Source organism: Ahaetulla prasina, chromosome 11, assembly GCF_028640845.1.
Source record: "Ahaetulla prasina isolate Xishuangbanna chromosome 11, ASM2864084v1, whole genome shotgun sequence".
Lineage (NCBI taxonomy): Eukaryota > Metazoa > Chordata > Lepidosauria > Squamata > Colubridae > Ahaetulla > Ahaetulla prasina.
The window spans coordinates 21,217,300-21,235,105 of record NC_080549.1 but is presented as its reverse complement, the minus strand read 5'-3'; the positions used below and the strand labels follow the sequence as shown (position 1 = coordinate 21,235,105).

Here is a 17,806-nt window from a genome sequence, read left to right as displayed (position 1 = left end):
ACTTATAATTATTCTGCAACTAAACATCCTATAGACATCCTTTTGTTGCATAAAGTACTGACTTATGCTCATGTTAAATTTGTGGCACCAAGGAAAGGTAGAGAGATTGGGGAGAGCGGAGGAAATCAAGGTCACTGTGCTTTTTCTTTGAAGAAAAATGACTTCATTCAGCTTGAAAATATTACCAGAATGCAATTATGTTTAATGAAATATACTTTCAGAAGTACATAGTGGGTTTTTTTTTAAATCCAACTAACACTCATACAAGCATTTAATTGACTGGGTTGGTCTTTTGTCTCCTGTTCAGGAAACCTCTCAGAGTCAATGCAGATACCACATCAAAGCTAGATCAGAGCTTGGCAGGACGCTGAACTGAAGAATGGAGAAGAATAAAAACATCTGAAAGTCAGGTTTACAAACCATCGCTTATCTTAGCTAAGGTCCAACCGTAATGTCTGAATATGCAAATGAAGGCATTAAGCAATAACATGACTATACTTTTAGACTGGGGCAATAGTTGGAATGCAATGTTGGAAACCCAACAAAGGAATAGAAAATGCACGAATATACATGTTCAGAAAATTAACGAGGGTACTGCAAGATACAGACTTGCTAGTTACACACCACCTGTTAACAATTGAGTATTATCATTCCACTTGGACTTGGAGAACTGGACTTGGTGTCCAGTGATGTTTGGTGAAAACTTTTATTAAATGCGATGCCAGTTTTCTTAGCTACAGGAGGGTCAAAGAGCATGTTGTGCGTGTCATTGTGTATCCTTTTTTTTTCTTTAGCAATTTGTGGCTTCTGTGGTTTCTCACATTTTGGTGAAACCCCAGGAAGAGATTTTTTGTTTCATTTTATTTAGAATATGGGCACCAAGAAGCCTGAGAAATGCTGGAAACATTTGCAACAGAAGGTTGGGGGGGGGGAATCCAAATTGTAAGACCCGTCACCTCATATAATAAAAAAGCAGAAATATAAAATCCTGCAAGGAAGAATGGGGTGAGGATGGAAAATTCTAGAAAATTTTAGTTTGTGTTTCAGCACAATATTGAGGAAACCTGAGAAGCCTGTAATGCATCCCTTCTAGCATCCGTGCCAAAGCTGGCTTGTCAGTTCTTCTATTTTAGAAATTTATTTACATATGATAGCATCTCTTAGGAAAGAAACCCAGAAAAATCAATGACAGCTACCAGGTACTAATAATTAGAGGAAACAACATGCTCGAAGTGTTATTCCTACACCACTGTGGGAAGCAAACTTACTTTCATTCCTGGAAAACCAGGTGGGCCCTGTAGAAAAAGGAGAGATAAAGAATTAAAAATAAGCTTTGGATTCTGTAAACTGGATTCTGGTCTAGACTGAGAGATCTGGCCTTCAGTCTCCCTCGACTTTCGTGTTTGATTAAAAGAAAAGGACAGAAAATTAGACTGGCTCAGACTATCTTTTCTAAATTCAGTGAAAAGAGCAAAATATAGGTAATGAAAGCTCAGAGAAGTGTTTCTCAACTTCAGCAAATTTAAGATGTGTGGCCCCAAAGGTACTTTTATTTTACAGGCAACTGGACTTTTTGGTTTTTCTTTTAAGATGTTTCACTTCTCATTCAAGAAGCTTCTTCATTTCTAGCTAACTTAGAACTGAAGAAGCTTCTTGGATGAGGAGCAAAAAGTCTTAAAAGAAATCAGAAAATCCAAATGCCTTTAAAATAAAACCACCTTTGGGACCACTACGACCACTATGACTATGCAAAGCTGGCTGAGGAACTCTGGGAGTTGAAGTCCACAAGTCTTAAAGGGACCAAGGTTGGAGACCCCTGCTTTAAGATATGTGGACTTCAACCCCCAGAATTCCCCAATCAGCATTTGGGAGCTGAAGTCCACTCATCCTGAAGTAACTGAAATTGAGAAACACTGGTTTAGATTAACATTGACAAATATACTTTTTTTTTATATTTATAGCTTAAAATTTGGGAATCCTAGTCTTCAGCTCTACCAAATTTCTTGAATCTTTCAGACATCTGCAGACACCAATAATTAATAGAAAACTTTCTCCAAAGAGATCACTCTGGCATCTCCTCTGTTGGCCCATGCTCCCAAGTAAATATTTTGTCTTTGTTTTTAGTCTGAATCAATTGATTGGTGTGTTGTTGTTTTTTTAATGTCTGGCTCTTTAATCATTTCTGCTGCCTTTTAAATGTTTGGGTTAATTTGTTCTAAATCTTGGAACAGTTAACTTAGAAAGCAGTCTTATCATTTTCAACAGGGATTCCTCCTAATTGAAAATGGAAATGGAATTCAGATTTAATTTTTAAAATTATCCTCAATATCGGGGCTAGAGAACCCATGACTCATTAGATGTCGCTGAATTACAATTTCCAGTATTATTAGGTATGGCTAACAGCTGTGATTAGCAGCATTTATAGCAGTGTGTCTCAACCTTAGCACCTTGAAGATCTGTGGACCTCAGCTCCCAGAATTCTCCAGCCAGTACATGGGGAAGTCTTGGAGCTGAAGTGTACGTATCTTCAAATTTCCAAGTCTGAGGAACACATGGAGAATCACAAGTTATCTAACAGAGAAGATGTTAAATAACATCTTGTGATTGTGAAACATAGAGAAAAGAAGGACGAGAGATGACATGATGGCAGCCTTCCAATATTTGAGAGTCTGCCACGAGGAAGTGGGAGTCAACCTATTCTCCAAAGCACCTGAAGGCAGAACAAGAAGCAATGGATGGAAGCTAATCAAGGAAAGAAGCAACCTAGAACTAAGAAGAAATTTCCTGATAGAACTAAGAAGAACTTTCCTGATGGAACAACTTGCCTCCAGAAGTCGTTGATGCTCCAACACTGGAGGTTTTTAAGAAGAGACTGGACAGTCACTTGTCTGATATGGTATAGGGTCTCCTGTTTGAGCAGGGGGATGGACTAGAAGACTTCCAAGGTCCCTTCCAGCTCTATTCTGATTGATTGACTGTTAGGTATCATATATCTATTTAATTTGTTTATTAAACTTATTTGCTGCTTATCTTGTCACAAGGTAACAATGATATATCAAAATGTGTGTCTGCCAGTCATCTATCTTTTTAACCACCCAGCTCCCTCATAGCTGTGTAGAGTTGCTCCAAATAGCAAGGTAGGTTTTATATAAATTAAATAAATAAATTTATTTATTTATATTTATTTATATTTATATAAATATTTATATTTATATTCTTGGAAGCTCCATTAAAAAAGCAATGGAGACATCACTGATAGGTGAATTCTACTGGTACCCCGCAAAACCAAAACTAAAATTCTACTATTCTCCATTTGGCCCCTAAGCAGTCTACAAGTTTGAACTTGAAGAACATAGTATAAAACACAGTAAACAGTCAGGTTAGGGCTTCAAAAACTATTCAGAACCAAGTACACAGTAAGACTGACAAGAAGATATTACTTTTACTTACAGGAGGTCCAGCCAAACCTGGGAAACCTGCACTGCCTGGAAAACCACGTTCTCCCTAGAGAAGACAGAAGGAAGACTTGGACATCCACAAAATAGTGAAGGAATGTCACAATTTAAAAACAAAATGATTCCCGATGGATGGATGGATGGATGGATGGATGGATGGATGGATGGATGGATGGAAGACTATGATCTATGTTTATTATTCTTTGATAACCATCTTATCTAAGTTACATGAAAAGGTAGAGTTGGCAGCTTTGCTTACAAAATGCATCTCATGAACATGCCAATAGATCTCCATAGAAATTAGCACTGGAACAGAGAGAGGTAGTTTTTTTGTTCAATATTGAATTCTGGGAGTTGGCAACCTGCAATCATATGAGACTTTCCCCAATTTTATCCTCCCTTTCCCTCTTTCTCTTTCCCTCTCCTTCTTTCTTTTATTCTTGTAGCTCCTGCTGTTCCTAAAACCATTTGATGAAGAAACTGGGTTGGTTTGCTCAGAAATTGGATAATTTCTTCCAAATTTATTTTGGAGATAAACTGCTATGCTTCACAAATTGCTGCCACCATCCCAAAGTAACCGACTTAGGGATTTTAATGCTATGGTTATTTGCTCTTTTATTAGCTTTTTTCCAAAGCCACAGATACTATCCTGGTAATTCCCAACATTCATTTGTTGGCCAACTATGGGCAAACTCTTCAAAGATTTTTCCATCCTGAGAAATCAGGAGTTTAGTAGCACCATTTCCAACTAACAAATGTTGTCAAAAGACGTAAGATTTTATGAACTGCAGCTTAGTTGTTTGGATGTGTGTAGTGGTTAGCGGCTAAATTTAAATCCTACAATTGAGTAAATCTATGCATTTAATGAATTGAGTTGCAGCTCACAAAAGCTTTAACAAAATTTGTGAGTCAGAAAAGATGCTATTAGACCCCCGATTTTTGCCACCATAGATTAACATGGTCCACTTCCTACAATTCCTTGAGCGATAAGAGGTCAAGTGCTTCCTCTCCACGGAACAAGAGATTAATTGCTGCGGTTGGTTGGGGGAACACAGGTTACTATTTAGAAACGCAGTTTATTGTTGATTTTGGAAGCATGACAGGCACAAAAATGAAGCAGCACAAGGCATTAATTATGGGATCCCAGGAAAAGATGCAGCTGTTTTGAAGAGCTAAAACAAGGGTTATAGCTATGTCTTGCATTCCAGAGCACTTTTTTAAAAGGAACTAAATCTAAAGAATTGGCTATCCTTACCATACCTCAAAGCACTTGAGATAAATGGCAAATTTTGCTAAACGGTGTTCACCTTTCTCAAGTACCTATGGATTACTTTCACTTTCCAGCTGCATTTGGACAGCAAAATCAAGGACAGAGAACATTCCTTCAGTCACTACTCCTATGATTAGCCTCATCAGAAGACTTGAGCTGAAATGTCAAGCTGACATCTACTCCACTTATTTATTCAATGCTGTTAGATCATCTCGGCAATTGCAAAATGAAAAGAAGAGTCAAGATATAACCTTGGAATTTACCTCCAAGGAAACATAGCCAGTTTTGTCAGTTCTCCCATCTTCCCCCAGTTGTTTTTCCAGAAGGGAGTTGAAAACCAAAGTAGCCAAAATTGCAAACCAATCTCTTCATTTATACATTTATTTCATTGTTAGCTTGGAAATTATCACACTTATCAGGTACTTAACCACTGAATTTCAGCAGTGCATCTTTGGAGATTGAAAGACCCAAAAGAGAGATTGGTTGACCACATTTGACCTGCTGACTGCAAGTTGCCAATCACTCCATTAAGTGCCTGTTTTAGACAGAATTTCTTGTCTCCTTGAAAGTGTTCGCTTTGCAAACAAAAGCGTCTAGAGTTGGATCCATTGCAATAGTGCAGTCTCTGTAATTAGCAGAATGTTGGTCACTCTGCATATTCTCCATGACTTAAAGGAATGCTGCCCTCGATGTGGTCAGATCAGCCCCATTAATTGGACAGCTGCATCTGGGAAGTTTTCTTGAGAACAAGATAGGTTGGGCACTGCCTTCTTCTCAACCCAGCCCTGGTGGTCTCCCAACCCTGCTTAAAACCAACCCTGCTTAAACATTTCCAAATCAGTCTGGGGCTATATCCTATCCTGTTTGTGTAAATTGAGACTTTCTGGCTGAAAATGTCCTCATGTCCCCAGGACAAACCAGCAATTCCCAGCAGCCAAACATTTGGGGCAAGTATTGTTAGCATATGTGCAAAATTCCAAATAGGCACATTAGCCCTCTTCTACTATAACCATAGTCCCACATTAGTTAGGAAAGTTGTATGGTTCCAAAGGAGCCAATCCCACCTTCGTTCCATTGCATCCTGGGATACCTTGGAGTCCGGGAGGTCCATCCTGACCTGGTAGTCCCTGCATATGGAAAGAAGAACATCCGATGTTGGCTGGATTATGATGGTTGGTTGCTTGGTTTTAAAGACTGCCATTCAGCCACCATGACTATAATACAATTTACTTACAGGAAGCCCTGGTGTTCCTGGGAAACCTGGTAAGCCTGGAGGACCCTAAGATGAAAAAAAAATCATAGTTAAAAATCGAGTTAGATATTATCCAATATTTAGAGGAAAACAGCATTTTATTTTAAAGAAAGGCTCCAGAGCAGAGATTCTTTTGCTGGTCTGAGTGCAGATAGCAAGTGAGATGAGAATATTTCTAGTTCCGGGTTGAACTGTGGGGTCCTTAGTATTTTCTGAGCTTGGTGGATTTCTTGCAGATGTTTCATTACCCAGCTAGGTAACATCATCAGGGCTAGAAAGCAGTGGGATTTCTGAAGGAGGCCGAACAGGAAGACGACGACTATGGGATCCTTGGTGCTGTCTAAACTTGCAGTCATTTTCTTGAAGATTTCAATACCCAACTAGGGAACATCATCAGTGCTAGAAGGGAGCGGGACTTGCTTGTAAGTCTTAACTATGTATGTATGTACAGCATGTACAGTATGTATGTATGCATGCATGTAATATGTTTGTATGTCACTATCAAAAACAACCCTTGGTGACTCATTACTACTTTCTGCTCTATACCAGAAATTTTTTAAAAATCACTTACTCGGATGCCTTTGGGTCCTGTAGGCCCTGGAAATCCACCATCACCCTGCAAGAAGGAGAAGACAAAGTGTGACCAAGGCCATTAATGGCAGGAACAGATCCTTTGCTAGAAAAGCAGACCTCCATGCAACATCTTCAACAAAGAAGGGCTCACCTGGACATGAGAACATAAGCAGTGTTCTACTGTGTCAGGTCTCTGGTCCACTGAGTCCAGCAATATGTTTTCACAGTGGCAACCCAACTACCCCAGGATGTCCACTAGGCTCCTGGATATGGGTGGATGTGCCTTCAGGTTAGTCTTTGACTCCTGGCAGTTGAATGGACATATCCCTGCAAGTTTCTTGATAAGATTTCAGACATACTGTGGCTTAACCTTGCTGAGGGCTGAGGGATGAAAGAAAGGGACTGGCTCAAGATCACCAAGCTGGCTTCATGCCTAAGGGTGAGACAAGAACTCACATCTCCCTGTTTCTAGACTGGCAGCTTAACCACCACATCAAGCTGATTCTCAAAACAAACTTGATTCCTGGTGATTGCCTGCATGAGTTTCTGCAGATTTCTTGGCAAGATTTTTCACAAGGGATTGGTCACTGTTTCCTTCCTGGGCTGAAACAGAGGAAGTGGCCCAAGTTCACCTAGCTAGTTTTGGGCCTAAGATGGGACTAGAACTCCCAGATTCTAGTCCAACACCTTCCCCAATAGATTTTTGGTCTGAAAGAGAATGACTGGCTCAAGGTAACCTAGTTGGCTTTGTGCCTAAAGTGAGACTAGAAAGCACGCCCTCCCAGTTTCTAGCCTGGTGTCTTAATCATTACATCAGATTGTCTCTTACTTTGTCTATGAGTCATTCTTGATTCCTAGTGACAATGTGAATAAATCCCTGCAATTTTCTTGGCCAGGTTTTTCAGAAGTGGTTTGCCCTCGTCTCCTTTCTAAGGCTGAGAGAGAATGACTGGTCCAAAGTCATCCCAGCTGGCTTTGGGTCTAAAGTGAAACTCAGTCTGTCAGTTTCTCTCCTGCTGTTTTAACTACTCTAGTCTCCTAACAGAAAGCAAAATAAACAGCTGTAAACAGCTCATCCAAGATGGCGCCACCCTGACAACTGTAGTATCCAAAATGTTTCTTTCCAATCACTCACCTTCTCACCACGGGATCCAGCTGGTCCTTCTGGGCCAGGGAAGCCAGGCAATCCGGGCTGGCCTTGCAAACCTGGGAAACCTCGATCGCCCTGGGCCCAAGAAAAGAACAACAATGAATGGGCTTGCTCTCTGCACAGCATGGAACAGTGGGATGGTTTTTTACAGGTTTTTTTTATTAGCTTATAATATAAAATACAAAAGCAAATAGTAGGAAACAAAAGGGAGGGAAAGGAGAAGAGAGAAGCGTAGAAAAGAAGGGGAAAAAGGAAAAAAGACGTTGACTTCCGTCTCCCTCTGGTGCAGTGGAATAAGACATATCAAACCTCAACTTTTTTACATTTCCATAATAATATAAATTAGCCATTTTTATAACAACAAATCTATCTAATCAGTAAAAACCCAAAATCAACATTTCATTTTTCCCCCACCCAAATTACAAAGTCCACAAGCTGTTTCCAAATAGAAACAAAAATATGTTTTTTCTTTGATCAAAACAGTCAATTTAGCCATCTCTGCTAACTCCAACAACTTTTGCAGCCATTCGTCCATGGTGGGAATCAAACTGCCCAAGTAGTCTTACTGCTATCAACATACATAACATCAAAGTTCCATTTTCCCCCCAAGTCTTTTTCCATCCATTAAACCCAAAAGAAAAGTTTCTGGCTTTGTTTTTATATGCACTTTAAGAATTTTCTGTATTAGAGTAGAATAATGGGATGAATTGAAACAGACTCATGGCTTAATCTATGCGAAGTACCACCAGCTCAAGAATTACAGTGATTGAATAGATATATTAAAATAGATATATCTTAGAGATAAATTTTCTTAGATAAAAATAAAATAAATACATTTCAGGAAGATGGATTAATGCAAGAATTAGGGCTACAATATAAACTAAAAAAAGGATGTGGTGGCTCAGGGGCTAGGACGTTGAGCTTGTCGATCGAAAGGTCAGCAGCTCAGCAGTTTGAATCCCTAGGGCTGCCGTGTAACGGGGTGAGCTCTCATTACTTGTCCCAGCTTCTGCCAACCTAGCAGTTTTGAAAGCACGTAAAAATGCAAATAGAAAAAAATAGGGACCACCTTTGGTGGGAAGGTAACAGCGTTCCGTGCGCCTTTGGCGTTGAGTCATGCCGGCCACATGACCACGGAGACATCTTTGGACAGCGCTGGCTCTTCAGCTTTGAAACGGAGATGAGCACCGCCTCCTAGAGTCAGCAACGACTAACACGTATGTGCGAGGGGAACCTTTACCTTATAAACTGAAAACTTGGGCACTGTGGCAGGAACTTCCACATCTCCTTTATTAGCAAGTTTTTTAAGGTGGAGTCTCTAAAGATTTCTCCCTAGTCTTTGCAACCCAGGGTCAACTGCCATTTCAGAAATAAACCTTTGACAAGATCTTCCCTCTGCTGATTGCTGATGTCAAAATAACCTTCTCTTCTTTCTCAGGCTCATCACAATGTTCTTCCTTACCCATACCGTGCAAAAGGCTGCAGCCAGAATCATAAGTTGCCGATTTGTTATTTTATTAAAGTTATTACCAACCACTTATAAATTCTTCTTCTCTTGGCTCTGGACTGAGATGCACAGGAGGACAATGGACCCATGATAATCAAGGTATTAAAACTATTCTCAGCCACCTCATTTATCTAGATGCTTTTCTGGCTCACCAGCATTCAAAGTGCAGCAAAATTTGAATGGTAATATAGTGGTTAAATTTTTCTTTCCCTGGAAAGCTGCAAGTCAGATCTCACTTCAGTCCAGCAGGAAACCTGTAAGGATTCTGCAATACACAGGTAGTCCTTGACTTATGACCACAATTAAGCCCAACATTTCTGTTGCTAAGTGAGAGATTTGTTGAGTTTTGTCCTATTTTACAACCTTTCTTGCCGCAGTTGTTTGTTACACAGTTGTTAAGTGAATCTGGCTTTCCCATCGACTTTGTCAGAAGGTCACAAAAGGTGATCACATGAACCCGGGAACACTGCAACCATCATAAATATGAGTCAGTTGCCAAGCATCTGAAGTTTGACCATGTGACCATGAGGGTGCTGTAATGGTTGTTAAGTGTGAAAAATGGTCATAAGTCACTTTCTTAGAGCCATTGTAACTTTGAACAGTCACTAAACAAATGGTTGTAAGTCAAGGACTATCTGTATTATCCTGCAGTCAATCAGTTGGATACAGCTTAGAAAGAGAAAGTTTCTTAGTAAGTATCTAGATAGATAGATAGTATCTATCTATCTTATTATCTTTGTAAGATAGATAGATAGATAGATAGATAGATAGATAGATAGATAGATAGATAGATAGATAGATAGATAGATAGATAGATAGATAGATAGATAGATAGATAGATAGATAGATATTTGATACATAGATAGGTAGGTAAGTAGATAGATATAGGATAGAATTCTTTATTGACCAAGTATGATTGGAAACACAAGGAATTTGTCTCCGGTGCATAAGCTCTCGGTGTACATACAAATAAGAAATGATCTTGGTCTGATTAAGTGCTGTCAAGCAGGTATCAACTCTTAATGACATGGGCACATTTCTCCACCTTGACCTGGCTCACTCTGGTCTTTTAGGGCTCTCAATGGTACACTTATTGCTGCTGCAATCAAGTCCATCTATCCAAGTCCAACTCTTTTGGAGGAGACAATGTCCTTACAAAGTCCAGAAGGTTCTGCTTTTCCACTAAATTGTTATGCCAAGACAGCTGAGCTGGGGGTGGGCTGGCAGGTTTTCCAGAAGTTAATCTCCCCAAACCAGAAACAGATTGTGTCTTTTGGAGGCAGCCTAGCCCCAAACTGATGTGTTTCATCCTGGAATGTTTGATTTTGTACGATCCTAATGGACTGGCTTCGTTTCCTTCTTTAGCTTACTTTGCATGAGACTTGCGGTCACCAAGTACATCAGAATCTACCCTGGTTGTCCATCTTTCCCCTTTCTGAAAAGGCCCCTGGGATGCCCTTTTGGCAGGTTAAATGAAAACATGCCTGAAGATGGACTGTGAAAAATAGGACATTCTCTCACTCTTTCCCTCTCTCCCACACCCCCACATATACGTGCCTTGGTAATCTAACCACTGAAAAATAACTTATTCCCACTTAGAAGAATTTCTATGAAAGTTTTATTCACTGGAAGGAATTTTGAGAGTAAGTTCTCTTTCATTAGCTTGACTGAGAACTGCTGAAGGGGGAACAGCAATGCAACATTTGTTATATTCTATTTGCATCACACACTGTGGATAGCAGCACAGTTGTTTCCTGCTGAGGGTCTGTTTTCAGTGAAGCACACCAGAAGCAAGATCAAAACCTATTTCCATTAACTGTGCCATCTGAAAGAAGGGGAAAAGTCCAATAAACAGAGAGGTTCTGTCAATTTCTAATTCATAGTTTATGAATTAGTATCTACAAGAATCTCTATCTATTCGTTTGGGCAATCTTTTCTCTGGAGTACAGCATAGGCTGAAAACATTGCATGGATACATACATACACATCAATGCTAGGAAGACAAGTTTTATCTCTCTCTTTGTTCAAAGAAAGAGGACATGGCTGTTATAATTATTAACATATGGTGTTGTTACAGTGGTGAGGAGATCAAAATGTTATTGCAGAGTGCTATTGTAGGACACACTTGCTCACTTACCAAGGTGCACTACAGGAGGGGGAGCTGGCTTCACACCAGAGAGAAAGACAGGCTTTTCCTGCAGCATTACCCAAGGCCCCCCTCCCTTCCTAGAGCTGCCTCGCAAGTAGGTGCCACAACCGGGAAGGTTCAGAGCTATCAAGAATCTGCCTACCTGCACAGAGCACCAGCTCATCTCTCCACCAAAGTGGTACCTATCTATCTATACTTGCAAGTGAAAGGGTTTGAACTGCCGGAGCTGAGATCATCAGATGGAAACTAATCAAGGAGAGAAGCAACTTAGAACTAAGGAGAAATTTCCTGACAGTGAGAACAATCAATAAGTGGAACAACTTTCCTGCAGAAGTTGTGAATGCTCCAACACTGGAAGTTTTTAAGAAAATGTTGGATAGCCATTTGTCTGAAATGGTGTAGGGTTTCCTGTCTCGGCAGGGGGTTGGACTAGAAGACCTCCAAGGTCCTTTCCAACTCTGTTATTAGGTTATGTTATTATCTCAAGTGTCATTAAGCCACTTGAGCCATTACCTTCTATGACATGACTGGGATGTCCCCAAAGAGAGAGGACTCGAAACGTGAATTCATTTTTTCTAGTGTTTTGGACAAGAATAATAAAGCAGGTGGCAACTAGATGGCAAGGCCCAGAGCCTTGGCCAATCTTAAAAAATTAAGGAGGCTGGGCCTTGATAATTAGACAAATGGTCACAAGGGAATGGTGAGCTTGTAGTCTAGACTGGAAAGTTAATAGAACATTGCAGAAAAAGCATTTCATTTCTGTAGTGTTGCCAAGGAAACTAGATGGGCAATTCCAAGAAATCACCAGTCAAGTTTAGTTTAAGGGAGTTTGTAGTTGCCAGAAAGCAGAGATGCCAAGCTAACCTTGTCTGGAAGCTACGCAGGGTCAGATCTGGTTAATATCTGGATGGAGACTAGGATTGTAGGCTAGAATGAGAATTCAAAACAAGCATCACAGCAAATGACAGTGACAAACTACAGCCATGTTGCTGCAAAAAAGAAGTACAAACCAGAATCTAGCTAAACTTCAAAGAGATTTTTACTTTTGTAAAACAAGTGACTTAAAAATTTGGGAGGAGTTAATTCACCTCTTTTATTGGGTTCCTGTTTAAAAAATTTCTGAAATCCTATCAGCATTATAATAGCAACGTGCCACTAAATTTCAGCTCTTCAATTTAGGTTCAGGGCCAAGTGTGGTTCATTGGCTGGATCCCTCTGAGCTAACCCAAATCAAATGCAACCCATTTCTGACCAAGTATAATAGTCAATGTGAAAAAAAAATCACGTTTGTTATTGGCAATTAGGCAGTGAGCCAAACATTTCAAATTCAAGACATTTTAAGCCTGAAGCAAGTTTTTTCTGACCTTAAGGGGAAACATTAGGATGCTGTTCAGACTGTACTAGAGATGTTCTTCTGAGTTTTGCTCACATTGTTCTAGCAGCTCAGAGAGTTGGTCAGAGTTCAAGATGGGGTTTCAAGCTTGCAGCATTTACAAAATCAAAACATTTTGCACACCATGAGGATGCACTAGTTCAAGTGTCAAAATGAAATGTGTGTTGTGGAGGATGCAACCTGGGAAAAAGTTCAGCCTACTATTGGAAACAGTTTCTGACTAGGAACCTTCTGACAAGGTTGCGAATCTGAGCAACCCATTTATGTGTGTGTGTGTGTATGTGAGAGAGAGGGGGGGGGGAGGGGAAATTGTTATACGAAACCTTTTATGTGCACATAATATCGGAAATGGATCTGGCCAACTCTAACAGTTCCAAGATAGTTAAGGGTTGACTATGATGTGTACTTTGGGTTGCATTCAGACATAGTAAATCCAAAGCAAGGATGTGTTTTGTTACCTGTATTGCATTTCAGTGCAATGAAATTTGCAAGGAAGGAATTTCAGAAAGTGAAATTTAAGTCCACTACTTAAATTTACTACTTAGCTTTAACTCTGAATCTCAGCTTCTATTGACCCCAATAATGACAGGTCAAGGTCCAGAAAATTCTGAAACATAAAACTTAAAGAAGTATGTATGGAACACTAAGATCAATCGATCGATCAATCAGAATAGAGCTGGAAGGGACCTTGGAGATCTTCTAGTCCAACTTTGGGTTCAAGCTGGAGAACCTAGCCTATACCATTTCAGACCAGATGGCAGCATGTGTGTTCACCCACTAGTTTTTCCAGGCTTAATTCACATGTGAGGGCTATCTTAGATTCAGAACTGGATTCACACATCATGTTGCACCCAAGGCAAACTCTGTTATCATTTGATTTATAATTAATTGTGGTTTTCAAGCCATGATTTAGGATAAAGATGATTGAATCATCCAAGATCTAAGTGGATTGTCAGTTCAGTTTGAGCATCTGTTTTTCAGTTTGAATTGTCAAATTGATTTGCTGAATCAAATTGATTCAAACTGTCAGTTCAATAGAAAGCAACTATCAGCCTAATTTATATTTCGGTCTTCCTGAAACAAGCCATGGTTAATCTTATGTAAATAAAGAAAGTGACAGCAAGGAGCCTAACCTCCCACCATATTCAGGTGCCTCAAAATATTTTTATGGTGAGCAGATTTAAGTAAAATTTGCTCCTTTTGCAAAAACAGATTTTTTTTTTGTTTTTTTGTTTTTGTTTACATTTATACCCCGCCCTTCTCCGAAGACTCAGGGCGGCTTACAGTGTATAAGGCAATAGTCTCATTCTATTTGTATATTTTTACAAAGTCAACTTATTGCCCCCCCAACAATCTGGGTCCTCATTTTACCTACCTTATAAAGGATGGAAGGCTGAGTCAACCTTGGGCCGGGCTCGAACCTGCAGTAATTGCAGGCTTTGTGTTCTTAATAACAGGCCTTACCAGCCTGAGCTAAACCGGCCCAAGGCCCAAGATTGAGGAACAAGAAAGCAATCAAACAATTCGTGAGGACATACATCCTTTATAAGGTAGGTTTATAAGGTAGATTGCTGGGGGCAATAAGTTGACTTTGTATATAATATAAAAATGGATGAAGACTATTGCTAACATAGTGTAAGCCGCCCTGAGTCTTCGGAGAAGAGCGGGATATAAATGCAAATTAAAAAAAAGCAACCAACCATAATCCTTATATGCAGTCCACAAATAAGATACCACAGACTAATATTGGGACTGGGCTAACACAACTTTGCCCTAATTGGTTTCCTTTGACCCTCGTCCAGAACTCCCTATGAGGTTAGGCCACATTGGCTGGGAAATTCTGGGACTTTTCACCCAAATACAAGTGGGGAAGGGAACTGTGTCTTCAAGTCACAAATGGACACCTGGTTGGTATTAGGACATTGGACTTGATAGACATCAAGTTTGGCATTGTAGATTAATCTTTATTAGGGTTATTGTTTGTTACTTAATAGGAGCTCAAAGCAACAGACACGGCATTCCTTCCTCCATTGTCCCATGCTTGCAAGATAGGTTGGGATAAGAGATAGTAACTGGCTGAAAGACATATGGTGAACTTCTTTAGCTGAGTATAAACTTAAAACTACATCTCTTGGATATCATTCCAGCACTTGAAATATTACATTCTGGAAGTTTTCTTTAAGATCCTACTTGGCTTAAAAAACCTACATCCTGAGACTCCCATTGAGTCAGTGAAAAATAGCTTCTCACTCAAAATTTGTTCATACCTACCTAATCCTTGCATGAAGTAGAGAGCTACTGAAGACACCAGGAAACGGCTATAGGCAGTCCAAGGTCCATGTGAATTAAAATGCAACATCTTGCACATGGGAACACATTGGAGAAAGTGCCTGGAATCTTAATAAGAATTCACCTTCCAAATTCAGGTAAATCCCTCATGTTGGCTGTTCAAATCTCCCAACTCACTGCTTTAGACTTATAAAGATAAAAGAATAAAAAGGCAGCGGGTATAATTCTCAATATTCTGCTTCTAAGCGACCAACACCTTAAAAAGAAGACCCCAACATTTGCCCTGCTGCCTTCACAGAAGGTTCAAACAAGTCCAAACCTAAACCTGAAAGCTTGGATGAGACTGTTTTTTTTAAAAAAATTTAAAGGACAAGGAATCCAAGCACATAAATTCCCTCGATTTGGAAACCATTGCAAGTTTGAACAGCACAGATAATTCTCAAGGGGAAATTATAACTCTGGCCTCTTTCCAGGGAATCTGAATCATGGGTTATAATGGGATACTTATGGCACATCAAGCACCAATTTTAAAAACAGAGAACTTTTTTTTTTCCTTTGAGGGGAAAAAAAATAATAATTAGGTTAAAGGGATCAGAATTTGGGTCAAAATGAAGAAGGCAGAGCATTTGAAGTTGATGTTTTGAAAAAGGCATACAACGGAATAATTGGCGTATTATTAAGATACAAACCCAGGCAGTCTTCGACTTACAACCATTTTAAATTTTCTTTTTGCTTAACTGCCAACCATTTTGTTTAGTGACCATCTGAACTTATGACAGCACTGAAAAAAGTGACTTATATCTGGTCTCTGTCCTTACAACCATCACAGCATCCCATGGTTATGTGATCAGAATTTGGGTGCTTGGCAATTAGCATGTATTTATGAACATTGCAGCATCCTGGGTCATGATTGCCATTTGGGACCTTCTCAGCCAGTTTCCAGCAAGCAAAGACAATGGGGAAAGCTGGATTTGCCTAATGATCACATGTTTTGCTTATCAAGTGCTGTGATTTTGTAGAGATTCTCAGTCGTCCAGATCATGGTTGCAAAGCTTCTTTCCCTTCTTCAAAGGGAAAAACAAGAAAGTCCAGTTGCCTCCTGAAAAAGCACCTTTGGTACAACTGCTGTGATTTGGTTAACAATTATGGTTAAACAAAATTGTAAAATTGGGCATGATTCACTTAACCTTGCTTAGCCATGGAAATTCTGGTCCCAATTGTGGTCATAAGTCAAGGGCTACTGTATCATCCATTATGAGAGAGATGGATATGCTAGGAAGTAAGGAAAATGAACAAATTCTTGGTACGTTCTTGAATAATTATATTCACACAAACCAAGTAGGGTAGCTAAGCTTCAAGATTGTCAGGCAGATAATTCTCTCTGAAGGTCATTTGTTTGTTTTGGAATTAAAGAACCAAAAGACACCAGCAGGGCACACAAATGTGAGATCTCCAGCAAGCAAAACCTATGTGAACTTCTGAAGACTTCTTGAAGAACTGGGATGCTGAGCACGTGGCGCAAGAGAGAACAATCTGTGCCTCAACAAGGAGCATGAAGAATGAGCAATGTCCCAGGTAAAACAGAGGGCAGCACTTCTTCCTGGAGAGCAGCTACAAGGATCTTCTCTTAGGAGGAATCTGGTTCAAGAAGGTAGAAGATTGACAGGATACAAATGCCAAGCCCCAAGATCTTTTAGAGCAGGGGTCCCCAACCTTGGCAACTTTAAGCCTGGTGGACTTCAACTCCCAGAATTCTGAGAGTTGAAGTCCTCCAGGCTTAAAGTTGCCAAGGTTGGAGACCCCTGTTTTAGAGGATTTCTCCAGTGGAGAAGGCTAAGGTGCACATTCCTGTGACACTTGCCCACACTTGTAAGTGGCTGGAAAGCAGAGCAAACCAAAGTTAAGGGTGGCTTTTCTTTGCTTCTAGAAGCAAGCTGGCCAATAGCTTTGCAAAGCAGGTCTGGAGGACCTCTTTGAAATAGATTGATACTTCAAGGATTGATACTCTTACCAAATAGGCAACTCCACAAAAATATTTTCCCTAATTATGTTAGTTTCATGATGGATGGCATTTTTAAAATACAGGTAGTCTTCGACGTACAAAAGGTTAATTTATTGACCATTCAAAGTTACAACAGCACTGAAAAAAGTGACTTATGACCATTTTTCAGACTTACGACCTTTGCAGCATCCCCAGGATCATGTGATCAAAATTCAGCTGCTTGGCAATAGACTCATACTTACGACCATTGCTGTCTCCCAAGGTCATGTGATCACCTTTTGCGACCTTCTGACAAGCAGAGTCAATGGGGATGCTGGGTTCACTTAACAGCTGTGTTACTAACTGATCAACTGCAGTAATGCACTTAACAACTGTGGCAAGAAGGGTTGTAAAATGGGGCAAAACATACTTAATAAACGTCTCACTTAACAACAGAAATGTTGGGCTCAATTATGGTCATAAATCAAGGACTACCTGTAATAATCTACAGCTTGCAGTTAACCATTCTAAAAGGGGTTTTGAAACCCATCTGTCCAATCTTGATGATCAGGGATGATGGGAGCAGTAAAAGGTTCACGTATCGCTTTAAGCATAAATGTGATACATGCACCCAACGCTGTGACACTAAGCACAGGACCTGCCTCAATTTTATATATAAAGCACCTTCTACAAAGCCATAGGTAGAATTAAAGGGTAAGGGCTGCTGGAAGCCTTCATTTGGAGATGTAAAAGTGCGGACTCTGCACTGAATTGACTTTTGACAGTT

The 17,806-nt window shown here is 39.9% G+C and overlaps 1 protein-coding gene across 1 annotated transcript in view; it reads right to left on the bottom strand.

Annotated features, from left to right (window-relative positions):
- COL4A5 (collagen type IV alpha 5 chain) overlaps positions 1–17,806 on the bottom strand; it is a 139,588-nt gene that overhangs the window by 73,863 nt on the left and 47,919 nt on the right. The window contains exons 4-9 of the mRNA XM_058196543.1: positions 7,686–7,775; positions 6,549–6,593; positions 5,960–6,004; positions 5,790–5,852; positions 3,451–3,504; positions 1,269–1,295 (exon numbers count right to left, since the gene is read on the bottom strand). Coding sequence (XP_058052526.1) covers positions 1,269–1,295; positions 3,451–3,504; positions 5,790–5,852; positions 5,960–6,004; positions 6,549–6,593; positions 7,686–7,775 — 324 coding nt within the window. The remainder of the gene's footprint in view (positions 1–1,268; positions 1,296–3,450; positions 3,505–5,789; positions 5,853–5,959; positions 6,005–6,548; positions 6,594–7,685; positions 7,776–17,806) is intronic.